At 40.8% G+C, this 21,899-nt stretch overlaps 2 protein-coding genes across 3 annotated transcripts in view; one reads left to right on the forward strand and one right to left on the reverse strand.

Moving 5' to 3' along the window:
• Window positions 1-10,538, reverse strand: part of aak1b (AP2 associated kinase 1b) — a gene marked incomplete at its 5' end in the record, with an annotated part of 44,227 nt that extends 33,689 nt beyond the window's left edge. The window contains 3 exons of the mRNA XM_080529467.1: window positions 1,845-1,953; window positions 2,166-2,284; window positions 10,370-10,538. Of these exons, the coding sequence (XP_080385593.1) occupies window positions 1,845-1,953; window positions 2,166-2,284; window positions 10,370-10,538 (397 nt within the window). The remainder of the gene's footprint in view (window positions 1-1,844; window positions 1,954-2,165; window positions 2,285-10,369) is intronic.
• Window positions 10,539-11,812: 1,274 nt separating this feature from the next.
• On the forward strand, window positions 11,813-19,005 carry anxa4 (annexin A4). 2 transcript variants are annotated; one of them, XM_080528225.1, is made up of 13 exons: window positions 11,813-11,953; window positions 13,029-13,111; window positions 13,504-13,591; window positions 14,804-14,898; window positions 15,942-16,055; window positions 16,231-16,321; window positions 16,818-16,897; window positions 17,165-17,221; window positions 17,512-17,605; window positions 18,108-18,203; window positions 18,380-18,438; window positions 18,562-18,684; window positions 18,783-19,005. In XM_080528225.1, exons 2-13 carry the CDS (start codon window positions 13,094-13,096, stop codon window positions 18,837-18,839), a joined length of 972 nt encoding a protein of 323 aa, XP_080384351.1. In that variant the 5' UTR covers window positions 11,813-11,953; window positions 13,029-13,093; the 3' UTR covers window positions 18,840-19,005. The 2 variants fall into 2 exon arrangements, with proteins under 2 accessions (XP_080384351.1, XP_080384352.1); XM_080528226.1 differs by having other exon boundaries at window positions 13,029-13,079.
• The last annotated feature ends 2,894 nt before the right edge of the window (window positions 19,006-21,899 follow it).

A 21,899-nucleotide genomic window follows, 5' to 3' on the forward strand; every position in this document is an offset into this window, starting at 1 on the left:
TAAACACAGTCTGGCAATCTTATCTGTCTAGTTAACTCATCTGTGTAGTTCTGAGTTTCTCTCAAGAGCCATATGGCGCTTTTCCATTGACCAGACCGGTACGGCTCAGCACGGCACGCATTTGAAAGGTTCGGTATGGTACGGGTAGGATATGTTCTCCATTATACACAGACCAGGAACGAGCGGTGACAGTTTGAGGGGTTAAGTGTCATAAGAGCACTTCACTTTAATAAGTGCCGGTATACAGCTCAACGGGGGGAAATGTGCTAACAATTATGTCAAAATGCAGCACTATCATGCACAGATCAGCCTTAAAACATAACATTAGACAGGGAGCAATGTATTTCTACGGAAAGGCTGTGCTTGACGCTCCCATTGGACTGACGGCAGGGCTCATACAATTTCCGTGTTTGTTATAGATACGAGTGCTCCGGTGTCTTGCTGGTAGTCAAATATATGTATTTATACAGCATATGGATATTACGTGCCTGTTACTTGCAGCTTTCAGTTCTAGTAGATCTAGTAGTTATAGTAGATTGCGCAACCAGGGAAACGCCGACATGTGTTAAAGGGAGCAAGACGCAAATCTACCGGCATTTGGCTCATGAGTGAACGGCGAAAACGCCTGGTCGGCACAGCTTGGGATTCCATGGAAATGATAGGGAACTATGTGTGAAAGAGGCTTAAATGTTGAAATAACAGTAATACCATGTTCATTGATAAAATTACATAAGGGATGAAAAGGGGGGATGGTAGTTTTAGAAGGGGGATGATGAAGTGCGCTGGACTGAGGAACGGTCTAGCATAGGCACAGCACATCGCCATAATAGCGATTTTTGTTGTTATGCTTGTTGTAAATAAAAGTTCTATGATGCATTGAAATGACATTAAACTAAGATAATAAGATGGTTATCATCATTTTTCAAATCTTTATTAATAAGTTATTACAGAAACAGTAAGTGACATTTTCCGAGAGTGAAATCTGTTGTGGTATTTAAAAATGGCGGTTAGCGATGAAGTCTATGAACATGGGATGACGATGTTGACGATTTCCATTGACCAATCAACGGTCTGTAGCATCACACGTCACACACAGCCTGGCACAAAAGTACCGAAAGTACCCCTCTCGAACTGGAACTAAAAACGGCACGGGTACTATGGCCCGGTACGGCTCGGTTGGCAGTGAAGAAAGCAAAACAAACCGGCATCAAGAGGCCCGGCACGGTAGTGGAAAAGCGCCACTAGCTACCCCTCCCGAACGGGAACTAAAAATGGCACAGGTACTATGGCCTGGTACGGCTCGGTTGGCAGTGGAGAAAGGCAAAAGAACAGGGTCGGCCCTGCAGTGGAAAAGCGGCATAAGATGAAATGCTGTTACACCTACACTGTAAGCTTTGTCCACTTATAGTTCAGACAGAAGTGACTGGTGTCCAATGGCTGATAAGCCGAATACTTGGAGAGAGAGCGCCCTCATGTGGACAAGCATCATCACTTAAAAATGCCAAATAGCTACAGCCTTCGACTGCAGGCTAAGGAGATACATTTGATTCTATTTAACAACTTGCTGACCAAAGTAATGTACATGGATTAAAATAACAATACAATCACAATAGGCCTATATAGAATCACAATAACATAAGAATAAAGACATACATAGAAAGTACATAAAGAACAACAACGGGCGCAAATCAAAACCACATTAAGGAAACGCTAAAGAATATCAGTATGTTTTAAGCCTGGATTTAAAGGAATTGTTGGAGGGGGCAGATCTGATTGAGAGGGGGATGCTATACTGTATATGCTAAACATGAAATCTTCCCCTCTCTTTTTCAGGTTCCACTTACCCTTACAGAAGTCCATGAGGATGAGCACCTCCCATACATCCCCTGCTCCCACAGCTGTGATAGTGGAGTCCAAATAGCCCACAATGTTCTTATGGCCAACCAGGTCCTTCTGCAAGAGCACATGATCAAATAAATAAATGTTATGTTTATGGGTCTGTGTGTCTGTGTGTGTGTGTCCATTCCAATACTGCACATTCACCTCTTTTCTGTGTCATGTGTCAGCAGTTTTGACTGAATTAACATTTCCAGGTGAGCTGAGCTGAGACAGAGTAAACATGCAAACTTCCCAGCATGCCGTGGGGTAGTTACAAAGCAACTCACCATGATCTGGATCTCACGCTTGCACACCTGCAGGTCATGCTCATTGTTGACATACATCCTCTTGAGGGCACAGCGCACCCCCTGATTTGTTCGTACCAAAAACACAATGGCAAAGCCCCCTGTGGGTGAGACGGCGAGACGGAATGAGTCCATTAGTGTTCAGAGGCAACCATTAGAAGAGCAACACAAGTACTTGTAAGTGCAATGTTACATTAGAGAAACAGTAGAATATAAGAGATAAAGTGGACCTAGCATCTAGGGGTGTAAATCACCAGCTTCATCACGATACGATATTATATCGATTTGTTTGTATGACGATACAATGTTTGACGATATCACAATGTCAGTCACGATACGATTTCGATTCGATTCGATTCAAGATCGATATGACGATATGATCGATATGACGCGATATCATATGCCAATCTAACACAATTATCAACTCACAAAAACAACTAGAATATGATTTGACCATTTTATTTGTGAGCTCTTCCAGGTATCCAGCATTTAAATCATATTGTATTATACAGTATTCTTCTGTTACAAAAAGAAAAATAGACCCGTTCACTAGTCTCACAAACAAGAGATATTCAGCTTTAAAACATTAATGTCCTATGAAACAAAACTGGAAGAACTTGTCCCCCCTTTTTTAAGGCAGGATTTTTGTAAACGTTCACTTTTTTACTGTCTCATAAACACAGTATTTTTAACAGTTAGAACTGAAACAAGGTCACCATTTAACCTACAGTATATTTGTGCAATAATAATAAATAATAATAAAATAATAATAAATAATAAGTGCAAATGCAGTACAGTGCAGTACATCTTATATACATTCTTCTTTAACCAAACGCAATTTCAGCTGGAGAACAAAACAAATGTAAACAATTCCGCATTCTTAGTGCATATTGACAGATCACTAAGTATATCCTCCAGTGTTCTTCTTTGGGAGGTTTTTCTTAAAAAAAAAAAAAAAAAAAAAAAAAAAAAAAAAAAAAAAAGATGGCGACGATATAGATCGATGTTTTTACATTGCATCGATGTAATCAGATCGTTAGTCAATGAATCGATGTATCGATGTGAATCGATGTATCGTTACACCCCTACTAGCATCATAGCCTAACGATTTACCTTTTAGACAATGGAGTGTTGTATGTAGCATCCATAACAACATTTTGTCCACTGCCTTTGTGGCATCATCATGTTTAATTTATTTTGTGTGCAACCATAACGATCACGAAGTTGCCCCTGGGCAAATATAGGCCTATATTTACCATCTAGTATTGAATTCACTGTGGTTACACATTTTTCCAGCAGATCTTTACTTTGGTGGTAAGCTTTTTGCATCGACATGTACCGTAGCTATCAGTGTTGAATTTCAGTGCATTGAAACTGCAGTGTAGATCAGTGAAGGGCTGCAGCAATGGCTGGTGCTGAGCTTAAACTGGGGCAGGGACACAGTATGTCAACAGTCTGTCAGACAGAATGTCTCTCTCTACCTCACTACACAGGGGGTCTTCAACTCTGTTCCTTCAGAGTATCAGCCTACACTCTGCAATGCAGTGCTTCAGAAGGATGGACAGACCATACTGTAGAAGACATTATGGGCCAGTTTCACAGACAAGGCTTAAGCATAATCCTGGACTAAAAAGCATCTTCAATGGAGATTTTACATTGAAAGTGTGATTTAGTCCAGGACTAGGCTTAAGCCTTGTCTGTGAAACCGGCCCCATGAGTTGCAATTTGTCTTTCTAGTTAAGAAAGTGTCAAAATGGTAGAAAGTGATAGTCCACTAATGTCAACCTTCATAGTGCACAGTTGAGTACTTTTGCAAAGTGTGTCAGTACATCACAATTACAAAACTGGTGAACACATTCCACACAAAGGACTGAGCAGGACAATGCAGATATAGGCTACTGCATTTTCTCTGCATGCAACATTCTTCTCTCACACAAACTACAGTATTCACTCCTTGGTTGTGTACTCCACCGTGGTTGGTTGTGAGGAGGAGGTGTGTAGCCTAGATTACAGTACTGTACGTATGGTAGGTTTCAATTTGACAGAGTCGGATAAAACATATTACAGCACCATGCCATTCATCTTTCATGCCAAACTGAATGAAAATGCTGACTGAACAAACAACTCTCCATGAGTATGTAAATGTTACCAAATATTATCACTATTCATAGATCCACTCACATTAGGTGTTGGTCATGGGGAGGGACTGAATACTTTCCGAAGCCACTGTATATCGAGCTGTATTCACTTTCTTGATAATTTAGCAGGATTAATGGTAATTATTATAGAAACCTGTGGTGAAATAAGTATAATTTAGCTATAACTGTAACAGTTTAACAAGAAAAGAAGAGCCGTTTTTACTTGGTTAAAGGACAAAGAGTAGCCTATCAGATTTCTTGTTTACAAGAAACCCATTCCACAGTGTTAGAGGAAATTGTGTGGAAAAGGGACTGGGGGGGGGGGGGGGGGGGGTGAAACTTGCTTTTGTCATGGGCAAAATAAATCTAAAGGCGTGACGATATTATTTAAAAACAACGTTGATGAAAAAATAGGTCTGCTAGGTAGTTTGTTCTTCTTGAAAATGCTGTTGGACGATAAACAAATATGGCTTGTTAATCTATAAAGGTCCAAATAATGATGATCCACACTACTTTGAGAGTATCTATATTCTAACAACCTATTGAGTTTACAAGCAACACATGATCCTATTATTATGGTAGGTGACTACAACACAGTAGTTGCCTACAAGTAGCCTACATCAATGGACCGTAAAGGAAATCATACTCTAAATTATCACCTGCACACAAAGTGGTCACAACTATTATGGATGCCTTAGAACTAGTGGATATAGCCTATATATATTAACCCTAACACGTATGGAGAAGGATAAGCTAGGTCAAGCTAGTTGTCTTGTCTCAACTATTTCCTTGCATCTTTCTCTCTCTCACCCAAAAGTTTAAAACGTATTGTTCATTTAGTTGGCCTTCAAATAACTCTTACCTAATTCCCACGTGGATGGGGATACTGAACATGTAGCCTAATCAACATCTTTTGAATGACAGTATATCTAAGAAAAAGATGAATCTACCTATCTATCATAATATACTATACACTACATAACCAAAATGTGGACACCCCTTCTAATTAGTGGTTTCAACTTTTTCAGCCACACCCATTACAACAGGTGCATAAAAGCAATCATACAGCCATGCAATCTCTATAGACAAACTTTGGCTGTAGAATGGGTCGTACTGAAGAGCTCAGTGAGTTCCAATGTGGCACTGTCATAGGATGCCACCTTTCCAACAAGTCAGTTCGTAAAATGTCTGCCCTGCTAGAGCTTCCCCGGTCAATTGTAAGTGTTGTTATTGTGAAGTGGAAACATCTAGAGAACAATCAGCTCAGCCGTGAAGCAGTAGGCCACACAAGCTCACAGAAAGGGACCACGGAATACTGAAGCGTGTAGCATGTAAAGATCGTCTGTTCTCGGTTGCAACTTGCAACACTCACTACCGAGTTCCAAACTGCCTCTGGCAGCAACGTCAGCACAAGAACTGTTCGTAAGGAGCTTCATGAAATGGGTTTCCATGGCCGAGCAGCCACACACAAGCCTAACATCACCAAGCTCAATGCCAAGCGTCGGCTAGAGTGGTGTAAAGCACACCGCCATTGGACTCTGGAGCAGTGGAAACGCGAGTGATGAATCACACTCCACTATCTGGCAATCTGACGGACAAATCTGGGTTTGGCGGACTCCAGGTGAATATTACCCCAATACATAGTGCCAACTGTAAAGTTTGGTGGAGGAGGAATATTGGTCTGGGGCTGTTTTTCATGGTTTGGGGTAGGCCCCTTAGTTCCAGTGAATGGAAATTCATGAGATTACAGAAAATTGTATGTTTACAGTTTGGGGAAAGTCCTTTCCCGTTTCAGCATGACAACGCCCTGTTCACAAAGCGGGGTCCATAATGACATGGTTTGCCGAGTTTGGTGTGGAAGACCTTAACTGGCCTGAGCTGAACACCATCGAACACCTTTGGGATGAAGTGGAACGCAGACTGCGAGCCAAGCGTTCTTGCCCAACATCAGTGCCTGACCTCACTAACACACTATCACATAAGAGACCTCACTGCTCTCTTATGGCTGAATGCGAGTGAAACCCCACAGCCATGTTCTAAAATCTGGTGGAAAGCCTTCCGAGAAGAGTGGAGGCTGGTATAACACAGGGGTGCAAACTGCTGATGGCCCAAAAAGGTGACACTTTTTTTTTGGGCGGCTAACCTTAGGGGGGGGATAGCGCTAGCACTAATGGTGTTAAATAGATACCGCTAGCACTAACGGTGGTCTAACAATGATGCGTGTGTAAGCAGCGGTAGCCCTGACCTTAACACCTGCAGAATTACTTCGAAAACTGTTTACCGTGACTGAGTTCTCGTAGGCCGAACACTCATCTCTGCAATCCAAGTTACATAACAGATATGCCACAAACAAACATTGTTTGCATGACAATTTTTGCAGGGTTATTATGCTAAAGTTGAGAGAAACTAACATTCACATTAACTAAATGGAAAGTCAAGAAGGCTCAGGTAGAATTCTCTTTTCAAGACCCTAGTCTTTCTCAAAGACAATTTGAATCTAACACACAAGGTATGACCTGGCAGGGGTACCTGCATTTGCAAGAGTTTATTTGCAGTAGTAATGGGGACTGAGGTTATGATGATGTACAATGAAGCTGAATCATAAAAGTTGATGCAATCAGTGTAAAATTATGAATGACTACCGTTGAGCATACTGTATATTTATACATATTCATACTGTATTTCACATGTCTCTTGATATAGCTTCTTTTACCAGGGGTGCAAACTGGTGATGGCCCAAAAAGGTGACCCATTTTTTGGGCGGCTAACCTTAGGGGGGGGATAGCGCTAGCACTAATGGTGTTAAATAGATACCGCTAGCACTAACGGTGGTCTAACAATGATGCGTGTGTAAGTAGCGGCAGCCCTGACCTCAACACCTGCAGAATTAGGCTACTTAGAAAACAGTTTACTGTGACTGTGTTCTCTATGCTGTCTGGAATTGTACCTAGCTGACTGAAGCTAAAAGTTATTTCAACAGCAGCAGAGTTCAGCAGACAGGGAGATTATTTAGCTCGCGTGTCATGTGACTTGGATGAGACTTAGACCCCCCCCCCAAAAAAAATAAAATCTTTTTTGCAGATCTACACAATTCACATGGATGACCTATTTTGAGATAAAAACGGCTAATTTAGCAGAAAGGTGACAAGTTTGCACCCCTGATAACAGCAAAGGGGGCACCAACTCCATATTAATGGCCATGGTTTTGGAATGAGATGTTCAACAAGGACATATGGGTTTGATGTTCGTGTGTCCACATACTTTTGGCCATGTAGTGTACAGCTGATCCTCTTATTGTGTGGGACACTTTCAAATGTGCCTTCGGAATTTATTCAGTTCATGGGTTAGGCCTAGGTTATTATAAAACATGTGAGTAACCAGGCCTGGTATCCATAGCGAATTTCGAAAAGGCTTTTGTTAAAGTGCGATTAGATTTCATTTAAAAAAGGCTTGACTTCTTAAATTTTGGATGATCTCTTATAAAATGGATACAGAAACCCCAGGTGTAAACATAATAGTCACCAAAATAAAAATGTTGGTGACTATTATGTAACCAAAATACTAGCAACTAAAAGCAGATCCAATAATACGATCAAGGGCATAGCCTATTTAGGGTTTGAATGTATGCGAACGCTTCAAGTTTTTTCTTGAGTGCTCAATCCAGATTAGGCTACTGTTTTATTAAGGACTTGGACAATTTCTCTAGTCTCTCGGGATTAAAACCCAATGATGAAACATACTACATATTGGATCACTGAAAGATAAACAACTTTCTTTACCATGCAATTTACCAATAAAATGGGCTGATGGAGCAATAGACATAGGCTAGTCAGTATTCATATTCCCAAGACAAGATCTTGCAATGCTCAATCCAAAATTACAATCAACTGATTGCAGCCTTGCCACAAAATTGGAAGAGGAACATTGGAAAAGGAGAAGGTAAGGATTTAGTTTGTCAGATTGAAAATCACAAATGGCTGAAAAAGATTAGTATGAATAGATTAGTGTACCAGTTTCATTTTAGGTCAGAAACACTGACCACTGCACGGTATAGGATACAGGATTACTGGGAACAGATATGGCAGTGTTTCCTCCAGGAATTTTTACCATGGTGGCGGGTAGTGCTGACCGCGTGCGCGCGCATGAAACGCGCACGCGCGCTCAAAACAGCGTTTTTTTTTTTTTTTTTTTTTTCTAATCACAGCCAAAACTAGAGGATGGCCAAAAAAAATAAATAATGAATATACAGAATATAAACTTGTGACTGACAGTCACATACACACACAAAGATCATCAGCTATAATATAATACGAAGTAGGCCTACATGAGCACAAAAGCGGCTAACGTTACTGATTAACTGTTTACTGTAGTGCAGAGAGATGGTAGTCGTAGGCGGCGTATCAAATGACAAAGCTAAACGTTTAATGAAGGACATGAACGATTGTCAACAACACACTCAAGCATGCCTGGATATTTGTAAGAACTCTCGCGAGATTTATCAGACTAAACCTGGATTTTCCCTTTAGCGATGTTGATGGAATACCCCCCGGATGTCACTACGGTGGCCTGTACACAATAACAATAATACCACAGTTCACATTTAGACCAATCAGGAGCCCTTGTGTCACGTCGTCAACTGAATGTCATTAATCTGATTTTGGATCAGCGGTTAGAGAGAGATGGGCGTGGATTTAGGTGCACTTTTAGTCAACATCCATTATAGCGCTGATCTAGGATCAGATATATTTTAATCAGCTAAAATGTTTTTTTTTTTTTTTTTTTTTTTTTGGAGATTTTTTTTTTTTTTTTTTGAGAAATCTGCATGGTGGCGGAGGAAATTCCATCGTGGCGGCCCGCCACGATGAAATGCATGTAGAGGAAACACTGTATGGACTGCACTTATATAGTTTATATATAGTATATCGATAGGTGACTTTCTTTTTTTAAATACAGTATAAAATGATTGCAACCAAAATAATGTTTACCATATTGGCCATTGAACAATCGGCACTATGCAGATTGTGTAGTAAGGAAACCGAAGCAATAGAACATCTGTATTACCCCCATATGTCCGACTTTTGGTTTAAGGTTCAGGAATGTCTGGCAAAAAACTCAAAATAATCTAAAAATAGCCGTAATCAATATAATCTCTCTTATCAAAAAATATGTAGGCTATTGCTGGGTGTGCTGGGCAAAAAAACACTTCAATTCAGAACTGATCTACTAAACTATTATTTCCCAAAACACACTAGCACTAGCCTGCATTTGTTTTCGCTAGTTTGCCAAACATTTTTCAATTACATTTCCCTACCTTGGCCTATGAGTAGTGGGTGTTGGATCAAGTATATAGGCCTATGCCCTAGACCTAGGCCTACACTGTAATGTGAGAAAGTGATCTCCATTCTGATACTGTATCCCACAAGCATCTCAGAGCTTTTACTGTAGCGCCTATTAGTGAGATGCCATGTCTTGAGTGAGTATCGTTTATTGTTACTCAGTTGTTGTCATAAATCATACACCCAAAAGAGGCCATTTAATTTCAAGCGCCTCATACGTAAGGGGTTTTCCTGCTGAGGGATTTACCAAATTAAACATTGACAGAGCTGCATTGACCAACATTGCATTGACCAACATTGACAGAGCTGTCAGATGACAGATAGGCCTAAGTATTCATCTTACACAGCAGCAACACACTTCATCCTCCAAACAGCTGATGAGAAAGCCAATTGTTTAAGAAAGAACACTACAAAATGCCAGGAACCTCTGTATTGTGTATCCACTTACATTGAAATGCATATTGAACTGGGGAGATGGTCCGTCACATAGGATAAGAGGACTTCATGGAAGATGGGGCGGCACTGCTGTCAATGATGCAGCCATCATTGTGAAATCTAACTCTTCATAATTTCCATTATGTTGCATTCTGTACAGTAATGCCTTCCTGTCTGGTTGAAACATTGTTGCAGACAGTTACAGTTCGACCAAAAAGTCACACGTCATGCCAACAACAACATACCGTACATGAACATTACATTGTTTACATCTTACCTTCGGCCAATGTCTCATCAACAGTGACTTGGTACCGCCCAATAGTGAATGCACGTCCAATGAAATTGCCACCTGCATGGCTGGATCCACTGCTTCCACCTCCTCCTCCCGAACCAGGTCCAGAATTGACCAACTCCCGACGAGAATGAGAATCGAAGAACTTCCTCATGATCTGATGAGGGGATTCCTCAGTTGCTTATTCAAAGATGACAGTGATCCTGCACTGAATTTCACGAATGCTCCTTGCGATTTGGACAAGGAAGACAACGTTTGAAACCAGTCCTGTTTGCAGATGCAGAACGCTGTGATTCCGTCGCTAGTAAGCGATCTGTCAGTGATGATGATGATGATGATGATGATGATGATGATGATGATGACTAATGCAATAACTCCGACGTTGGATGAACAGAATAAACACTATTATTCCATTGGCTTCACAGACTATACTAGTGATATATAAATTAGATAGAAGACTAAAACCATATTTAGCTCTACCATAACAAACAGCTTTAGCCAACTAGCTAGCTATCATCTTGGGGAGGACATGTCTCCATCACATCAGTCTGGCTGTTCGTGGCTTGCAGCAGCATCCTTCCATGTCCGTGGCTATGACATCTCATGTAGCTAAGGTTATACAGGTTATCCTCTAAAGATAAGAGTTGTAAAACATCCTTGACGCAACGTGTCTACGTTACCTAATCCTTCCATATTCAATGTCGTGTGGCAAACGTTAAATGACCCATTGCATGTATTAATACAGACAGCTTTCTACAAACCATCCCATCTAACGGTCCGCTGGCTAGCGGGTTAGCTGCTAGCTTGCCATCTACAATTTCGCAACAGGAAATGCCTACCTAATTGGCAGGAAACGGCAATTCTGCTGTAGTGTCGGTTGCAAATGTCAGTTCGGTTTGTCAGCCTCCGATAAATAAAAGTAAAATCTACCTCGCTGGTAGCTCAGTGTAATATACACGCTTAGCTGGCTGCTACGAGCACAACATCCCAGAGACCCGCTGCTAGCTCTTATCGCCGCATCAGTGGGGAAACATGGGATCTGTAGTTCTAATGTACAGGAAGAAAAGGGGATGGATCATGCATTGCCATCTCAAACTGGACGCTGTCAATCACGTTTGCTGCAAATGTTCCAAGATTACACTCTGTGGAGCGGACGTAGGCCTACAAACAAAGAATGGAAAACATGAAATAAACTCAAAAGTTAAACAAATAGATTAATTAATTGAATGCATACAATCCAGAAAATAAGTCGCTGAAAAAGTCACCTATGGTATATATTATTATTATTATTATTATTATTATTATTATTATATATATTATGTTCTTGATCAACTAATCTAATTTGAGGTCTGTAATCACAGAGAAGTTCGTTGATCTGCAATACATTGACATCATGTTGTAATCATAGCCCCTCCTCCCCCTTACACTGGGACAAGGAAACATCACCCACTCGCCATACGGTTGATCCTGCCTCTTTACCTATAAAACAAAACCAACGGTAACAGGGAAGTATCATCTTTCTTCTCAGTTCATCTTTGAGAACGGCAGGTCGTCTCTACTGTCATTACGGTAAGTTTACATTTTCATGCTATATTGTGGTGAAATATATTCGTTTCAAATGTTATGTTTCTTAAGATCTAAACATTTCCTCTCTAGGGTGTGTCTCACTGAAAGTACAAAACCTCTGAAGTTATTCTTTAATCGCTGGCCGCAGCCCCGTCGAATAGCCATAAACATTGAACGGGCTTTATTAAGACCGACAATATGTTGAAACGAGTTAAGTTTGTTGACTATTAAAGGTTTGATGTAGTCAAACGTGAGCATTGAGTTGTCACAGTGGTAACTTTGAGAACTACATGATTCCATTATTCTATATTGATATTCTGTCATTTTGAATAGATAAATATGACAGAGGGTGTTACAGTCAAATAGTTCCCTATTTTCATAACAAACTGTGCCGGTGTGTACAGTAAACATGGTTACTGGTTACATGGTTACAGAATCACATCCCCTGGGCTAAGGGCAAACTCCTGGGTAAATAATCATTTATAATAATTTGCTCGATTTGTTTTATTATTTAGAGTCTACTAGATTTTGGCACAGGTATCATTTTAAACACACATTCCTTGGACACTATCGATTGATTTCACATTTGGAAAATGAGAAAACTCAGACCCATGTTTCTGATAAGGTGTAGGGTGACATTTACTAGGTAAGTTGATCTGTAGAGAGCAGGACAATGCCAAAAGTTTGACCTACCTTCCTAAGTGGAGGAAGTACAGGTGGTGTCCCATAGCTAATGACCACAGCTAAATGAAATGACCTGTGAGGAGACTTGTAATGAACACACCGAGAACAGATGACGAAATGTATGTGTGTCTAATGAGTGTCATGTTTTTAATACAGTGTTTACTCTTTCCTGCTTGTTTACCTCAGTGAAACTTAACTCAACATAAGGAGCTGATTTATTGTATTGTAGGAACAGAACAATTTTACAAAAGCCTTATTATGATGCTGTATTGTCTAGCTCTTTTCTGCAATTAAATGGTCACAGATATTGTATGAAAGTGTGCAACTTAACATGAATGAGGTATCATAAGTGATCATTAAAATGTTTGTATTTTCTCATTCTTTATTCCCCAAGCATTTTTATCTCAGAAGTTTGGAAAAATATCATCTCGTTACAATGGCAGCGGTAAGTCCCTCCCCATGACCAACACCTATAATGTGAGTGAGTAATCTATGAATAGTAATAATATTTGGTAACATTTACATACTCAGGGAGAGTTGTTTGTTCAGTCAGGATTTTCATTCAGTTTTGCATGAAAGATGAATGGCATGGTGCTGTAATATGTTTTACCCGATTGTGCAGGACTCTTAAATGCCCTCACAGCAGATTTAGTCCGGAATGTACACAGTAGCTTCACGTGTTATTAACATGACGATAGGATGAATATCACGGTTACTGAATGCTCACTCATCTTTTTTTGAGTTGTGTAGATTCATGTGGATGTGACAGTTTGTGTCTGAAAGGAGGAGAGAGTAAGAGAGGGATTGGGCAAATGTTTGCTGTGGGATTAATGGGAAGATGTGTGGCATTTGGATTTGTCCCATTGCAGATTGGCAACCGTGGAACTGTGACTGAGGCAGAAACATTCAAACCAGAGGAGGATGTCCAGAAACTGAGAGATGCCATGAAGGGGACTGGTAGGTCATCATCCCAATAACATATCTCAGCGCATTGTTGGTGTAGTATGGTCGTCAGTCACCGGCCAAACAATTTTTAAAAACATTTTTTATGCCATCACATCTCTCCTCTCCATAAAAGCCTCAAAACCCACTATCCTGTTAACAGTACCAGAGAAGTCTATAATGCTAGACCTTTCTACAGGCCAGCTGTTGTTTCCATTTAGATTACCTCATTCATTCCTCTGAGGGTGCCCTGAGATTACTTTCCATTTTTTACAGCTTGCCTTTCTCTTGTTTTCTCAGAAGGTTACTGTCTTTTTGCTGTATCTTTTTTATGTGTTTTGTTTTTTCTTTTAAAAATGTGTATGGCAGAATGCTAGGTGTAATAGCTCATTCATTAAGTCTGCACAATGTTTTTATTTTTTTTCTGAGTAGGCCAGTCTTGGCACCATGTTTGGAATGCTGATGCTGTTAGTGAGACCTAGTTATATTCACCTGACTCTAGTGTGAGTTATATTAGAAACAGAAGGCACATACATTGATGGTGATAAACAACTTTGCCATGGGATCAGGGAGGGTGTCTCATGGGCAAGAGAAGGTCCCCATTTATGTCCCTGAACTGTGTGATAGAATGCTAGGACTGCTAGCTACATTTCGAGAGTCTGTTAGGAACACATGTAGAGCTTCTCATTCATTCAGCTAGTGTAATGTTGTGGGGAATGTTTTCTTGGCACACTTTGGGCCTGTTAATACCAATCAATCATTGCTTGAATGCTGCAGCCTATTTGAATATTGTTGCTGTGCAACCCTTCATGGCCACAATTTACCAATTTTCTAATGTAGCTATCTGCTACTTCCAGCATGATAATGTCTCAAAGCAATAGTCATCTCAAACTGGTTTCATGAACATGACAATGCATTCAGTGTTCTTCAGTGGCCTTCCCCTCACCAGGTGTGAATCTGATAGAAAGCGTTTGGGATGTGGTAGAACGGGAGATTCAAAGCTTGAAGTGCACTTGTGAAAGTGAAGGAATTTTGTGATGCAATCATGGACCAGAATCTCAAAGGAATGTTTCCAACATCTTGTGCAATCAATGGCACAAAGAATTGAGGCCGTTTTGAGAGCAAAGTAATACCCAGTATTAGTATAGTGTTCCCAATAAAGTGTTCAATTAGTGTATTTTAGCAGCAGTGTATGATGTGATACGATGCTGTGATATTTTCTTTCAGGCACTGATGAGGAAGCTGTCATTGGGGTCCTGGCGCATCGTACAATTGCTCAGAGGCAACGCATCAAGGAGGCCTACAAACAGTCCGTGGGGAAGGTAATGTGGTCTTCTGGTAGTATTGTAACTGAAGAAAAGAAATAGTAAAGAATTGCGTGTACTGTCACCCTCATATCTCAGTTTGAATTATTGGCCTTTCCTCAAATATTTCCAAACAAAAACACTGGCTGTCTGATGCTAATGACAGTCATGTCTGGAGGGTAATTTATGTTTTACGATTATTTTATGTTTTAGCCCACTGTATAGTGCATGGCAGGAGTAGGAAGTCATGTAAATAGTGTTTACTTCCCCAAATGAAACTGCAATGTCTGACATGTGTGGTCTTAACCTTAGGTGTGGTCTGGGTTGCTGATACTAGGTGTCTTCTAGGGTTAACCATTAATTCCTGAACACAGATGTCCATTGTATCAGTTGTAGACAGGGGACAGAGAGAGGCTTGTATGCTGCAATGTGTCTCTCTTTCCAGTGAAGAGGTTATTGACATTACTGTCATGATACTGCAGTGTGTGCTTAAGTAAATGAGAGAAATTGCAGAATTACAGCCCGCTGTTAAACAGTAATAAAATGGAGTCTGAAATAAAGGGAAGTGTGAAATGGAAATGGAAATAGAGTCTGATGAATGTTTGCTCTACTAACAGTGAGAGATAACCAGCTGACAAGTGCTGTGGGTGAATTGAAAGTTATCTGAGAGGGCCAATGCATGAATGAGGAAGCCACAGGAAAGGGCAAAGATTATCCTCCTAGGCAGAAACAGTGAGTCATTGGGACACATTCAGCCACTGGCTTGGCTCATGAAGAACAGCTTCTCCGTGGACAAAGTCAGATGTCCAGCAGCTCTACAGCAACCACACCCCTCTGGAACCAGCCACACATCTGGCATGTCTGAACCATCTAGGAAACACAAAAACACACATTCAGAGCAATCTGAATGTGACCCTGTTAGTGTTCACCCATCCCAAACCCTTGCTTAATCACTATACACTGCAGACTGTTGTCGTTTTTTAAAATTTATGTTTTGGTGAAGCGCCTTAAATAACCTGCACTATATTTAGTTAATATTTAAACCATTGTTTGTCTTCCAGGACCTGGTTGACGATCTGCGTTCGGAGCTGACGGGAAACTTTGAGTCAGTGGTGCTGGGCCTCCTGATGACTGCCCCTGTGTATGACGCCTATGAGCTAAGGAAGGCTATTAAGGTCAGACGCTGACTGGTTGTGAATGGATTACTGAAATGGACTTATGAAGCGTCTTTCACTTGATGTTGACATACTTTTTTCATTGAATGTGAATTGAACCACCTCTTAATGAATAGTTCCACACTACTCGATGACATGAACTGTAGCTCTCCATATTTCTATCGCTGAATTTTAGGGAGCTGGAACAGAGGAAGCTGCTCTCATTGATATCCTGGCTTCAAGGACAAATGCTGAAATTAGAATCATCACTGAGGTCTACAAAAAAGGTAGCATCATCACTGCCTCTGTGTACAATTAATTGAATTTCCTGTAGATGTACAGCATCACATTCAAGTTGTGGTAGTGTCAATACCTCATTGATTCCTGTATAATGTGCATGATATATGATATAACATATCAGTGTCTAGTCATCTTTACAATGTATGGAAGGAGATACAATGAAACAAACAGTATGAACACAATGCCTCATTAATTATTCATCATAGAGTTGTCCTCCATATACCCATATGAATGTTTTGTTTCCTACCTTAGCTGTTGTCAGTGTGACAGAGAGTTTCGGATGTTCTTGCAGTTATAATGACCTTGTCAGACCACTGGGTTTTAACTCATGTTTTAATCATACAGTACTTCTTTGTCATGACTGTAGCATACAGTCCTATACTGTAGTACAAGACACTGGAGTTTGATGACATTATTTATTGGATATACAGTAGTTACACATTCATTAACCCAATAGTGGTTGGAATCTTGAATCTTTTGCAGAACATGGGAATACTCTGGAGGACGATATCTGTGGTGATACTTCTGGAATGTTCCAGAGGGTTCTGGTGTCTTTGCTGACGGTGAGAACACACCATTTCATGAAATCGCAGTGATTAGACACAAACCTTGATTGCAACCTTACATTGCAACAGAGGAAATGAAGCAAGAGCTGTGTGATGTGTTGTCCAACATAACTGTCAGGCCTGCCTCCCTTCACACTCCCATCACAAGTCTAGTACGGTAGATGTTTTTAGATTTGTAGATTTGTTTTCCTAGTGGCGCTTCCTGATACTACACTCGGGTTTAACCACATGCTAACCTGGCTGTGGTGGTGTTCTCTCTGACAGGCCGGGAGGGATGAGGGCACCCAGGTGGACGCGGCCCAGGCTGTACAGGACGCTAAGGTGAGCGTCTAGACCAGTGGGTCCTGGTTTTTGTCCCAGCCTCGTGCTATCATACCTGATTGAACTAATCAACTGATCAATTTCAAAACCTTGATTAGCTGAATCAGGTGTGTCACTACTGAGCTGGAGGAAAAAGCCTGCCACACTGCTGTGGCTCTCCAGGACCAGGAGTGAGAATCACTGATCTACACCCACAGATGAGTGAGAATCACTGATCGACACCCACAGATGAGGTGGAGGGTTTATGTACCGGTTGTTGGTTTGTGAAATGTCTCTCCTGTGGTTTTCAGGACATCTATGAGGCTGGGGAGGCCCGCTGGGGAACAGACGAGGTCAAGTTCCTTACTGTTCTCTGTGTGAGGAACCAAAACCACCTACTCAGAGGTATCTCAAACACACACACACACACACACACACACACACACACACACACCACATGTTTCTATATCCTCATATCATATCATATGATATCATATCCTCAGTCACCACTTCTCTTATTTATTTATTTTACCAAAAAATACAGAGGAGAGACAAACAGAATATAAGACACGGTTCACAGTGGAGGAAATAAGTATTCTACACATGGCAATTTTTTTATTCAACATATGTTGATGCTATACTATTTCCATTGCAGCTATTCACATGACATTTAGACCAGACATTGGTATAAAACTACACAATTAAAGAAATTGTAACATTCCAATTCATCACTATGATGTATGTGTGTGTGTATATATATATATATATATTATACAAAATGTTCTGCACACTAGCAAGACCCCCTGTGGCGATTTGAGGAACAAATTCTCTTGCTTATTCATCATGTCAGCCGTTTACTGTAATTGATGCCTCTTTCTCTCTCTCCCTCTCTGTATCTATCTCTCAGTGTTTGAAGAGTATCAGAAGGTCTCAGGGAAGGACATTGAGGCCAGCATTAAGAGCGAGATGTCTGGCTGTCTGGAGGATGTCTTCCTGGCAATAGGTCAGTCTGATTGATCAGATCGGATTCAGTGTCTTTCACAGTGTACCAAAGACAGATAAGCCAAATGATTTCTGATGAAAAGAATCATACAGATTTGAGGTACATGATGCAAACAGTCACATTTGCTCTTCTCAGAGATATTGTGCGTGATGAACAAATCTATTTTGTTTTTGCAGTGAAGTGCATAAGAAACAAACCAGCATTCTTTGCAGAGCGGTTATACAAATCCATGAAGGTAAGGTAACATAATAAAATATATTTTTAAGGCATTTGTGAGACAAGTGTTTATTTCCTACAACCAATGAATGACTATAATAATATAGGCTATGTTAGTAATTGACTTCTCCTTCTGTCTCAGGGTATGGGCACCACAGACTCCATCCTGATCAGAATCATGATCGCTCGGGCTGAGATTGACATGCTGGATATCAAGGCTGAGTTCCTCAAGATATACGGCAAGACTCTCTCTTCCTTCATCAAGGTGAGATACACTGGCCACAAGAGATTGATGCCAATCAATTGATATGCCAAATTGTTTTTATGTTGGCAAGTCAAACTGAATTCCCCTGTGTTGTTTAGGGAGACACTTCTGGTGATTACCGCAAGATCATGCTGCAGCTGTCTGGAGGAGAGTAGAATGACGATGACATCATTCAGCTATGACATCATCCTGCCATAACATGATTGGTGCTTTGCCGAATTTCCCTGCTCCGTCCTCACTGGCCCTTGCATTTCAGAGACCGATCATGATTTCTTTTTTCACAGTTTGGTATACTAATTAAACAGAAAACAAGTGACATTACACCTGCCTGCATTTCATTATTGATCCCACCAAAGGCTTTAATTACTGATGTTGGCAAGAGAGAGCGAGAGCTGCTACACACATCTCTAAAGAGCATAAAATATTTACCTTGTTGATCTCTGCCTCCCACCTGTCTCAGCAGGACATGTTTATTAGTGGCCCGTGGTTGAAGTCCATTTGTTTAATTAGCTTGAATGTCTCATTTGTTGAGTCAGCTCTGACTCATTTGATTCAATTACCTTAACAGGATGTTAGTTAGATTTGGAACGCAATAAAACATGTAGCGGTCAATTCAGGGAGGCCCTGTATCTCATACACACTATAGCCAAATGAGAGGGAACACTTGAGAATCAGTCACTGATGGAACCAATTGACAAAAAACGGTGGTAATGCCCAACTAAACCACAGGATGGCGCTGCTACCATTCTCTAGTCTGGTTATCAGCAATGTGTTTCGCTAACACAGAACCGTTTGAATCCTCTTGAAGAAGTACACTTAGAAAGATTCTGCATGTTTTTGCCATTGAACATTACTCTAAGCATGCCAGTTATTTTCTGTCTAATTAGTTCTACCCACAAACAGTTAGTATGCGTTGCTTCAGCATTTAATTCACTAGATGAAAAACACTCGAGTATCATCATAGTTGTCACTAGTGTGTTTTTGGATCCTTGTTTGATTGATCTAACATCAGTCACCAATGTTTACTCAGCATATAGGAGAGCCTGGCGCCCCGCATCCATGCATTTCTCTGTGGAACAGCCACATACTGTGGCCATCTGGTGAATCTCCTCTGTTAACTTGTTCAAATTCAGTTTTGAAATTGCATTTCTAGTGTAACTGATTTTACAAAAAAGTGCCAGACCACGGACTGATTGCAGTTCCTGACTTCCTGAAATGTTCCTTTTATAACAGTGTTTCTAAAATAGTTGACTGTGGGTAATTTCCCCCGAGTCGTGGCATAGAATTGGGCTTTTGATAGAAATATTTTTTTGTTTATTTGGTGTCTCAAAAGACAATTCCAAAAGCTTTCCGGTTGGTGGGCTATTGAATTGGTGGGTCAGCAGTGCACACCAGCTCAAGCCCACTGGCTCAAGACAGATCACATTACTATACATCTTAGCTTCTGTTAGATAGGCCTATACTGTTGGCTACAGCTACATGGCTTTTGGAGATATTGTTACAAAACATTGTAGGCCTATAATTCTACAAGGAAAATTGTAAAATACAAACTTGTGGATAGCAAGTCCATTGTTTATTAAATGTGATGTAGTGAGGTAGAGAAAGGACCAACTCTTTTCAACTGCCATTCAATGTATTTTGCAATACAGGATGACTATAGCGACATCAGTTGCATTCCTATCACTTGTCTGTCTCTTTCAAACTCAGACATAAATAGACTGAATTTACCATAGAATTACAGCCACGTTGGTTGGTTAAGCCATGGTCTTATTAATGTGACCCACTTTACACCATAGCTAGGGCCGAGGTATGAATAGCGAGGCACACTGCCAAAGTACCCCACTGCTAAAACTCTGAATGTGTATACAGGAATGTATCCAGGGCTGTATTGCCTCAGAACTGGGTTTCAGTGATCTGTGACCGATTCCTGTATATTAAGTTTAGGGTCAAAAACATGAAGCTGGCTGTGATGGTGAAACTGATCAGACTGATTCACCACAGCCCCAACTATAGACCACATCTTACACATAACATAACATACTGTACCATACCCTGCCCACTTATGGTACAATAGAATAAGTCAGGTTTATGACAGCAGACAAACATGCCTTAGAAAAGTTACAGTATGTTGTTTCCATAGTTGATACATTGTGGAGCGGATACATGCTACGAAACGCCATGAAGCACTACTGCTTGTATATAAGTTCCAAATAGTCCCCTCCCCGAAACAAGATCAGTATCCTCAGAAAAGAGTCAAAGTGTGTGTTTGGGGTCTGCTCTTCCCTGCATGCATACCTCACCCCTAGCTCAGTGGAATAGCATCCACACAGTCTACTGTATGCCTGGACAAGACAGTGGACTAGATATTTAAAAAAACTAATAATGAGACAGAAGTAAAAATAAATAAATAAATAATAATAATAATAATAAAGGCAGAAGTATATGAAGGATATCATTATGCTACTCAATATCAATATGCCAGTGTGTTTGACGTTTCTCTAAACTGTCTGATCATCTCATCTGCTGACGCCATGTAAATGCTGATGTTCTAGACAGGGCTGGACTGGCCATCTGGCATACCGGGCATTTGCCCGGTGGGCCGCGGCAGTTTTGGGCCGAGCCGACCGGCAAAATAAAATAAAAATAAAAAAAATAAAAAACTTTTTTTTTTTTTTTTTTTACCAGCCGGCCCGGCCGAAAGCTACCATCGAACGGCCCATAAATCGAAAGCTATCATTGAACGGCCCATAAATCAGGGACAGCGGCCCATTGGTTGATTTTCTATACAGACACTGGGCTGGCCCAATCAACAGAGAGAAGGGGGTCAGGGGTCACGCACGCACGCAGCACCAGACCTCCGTCTCAGTTTCGCGGTAGTTTTGGGCCGAGCCGGCCGGCAAAATAAATTTAGTTAGCCTGGATAGTTACTAGATAGATACTAAGAGAGATGGAGCGCAAAAGCACACTAAAACGGAAGGGAGGCTGGGAAAAACTTAGGGAGAAAAACAAAAAGAAACTCGAGGCAGATGCTGCCAAATGTGTAAACATTAGGGACATGTTTGCTGCACCCTCAAGTTTACCACAGCAGCAACTGAAGAAGACTCCTCAATGTCGGTTTATACTATTTATTCAGACAAAGATGTCAACACCCTGTGGGTGGGAATACAGCGTATGAGTAAATACAATTACCAAAACAAGACATACATAACAAGATA

This window comes from Nansenia antarctica (genome assembly GCF_963989245.1).
Source record: "Nansenia antarctica genome assembly, chromosome: 4".
NCBI classification, from domain to species: domain Eukaryota; kingdom Metazoa; phylum Chordata; class Actinopteri; order Argentiniformes; family Microstomatidae; genus Nansenia; species Nansenia antarctica.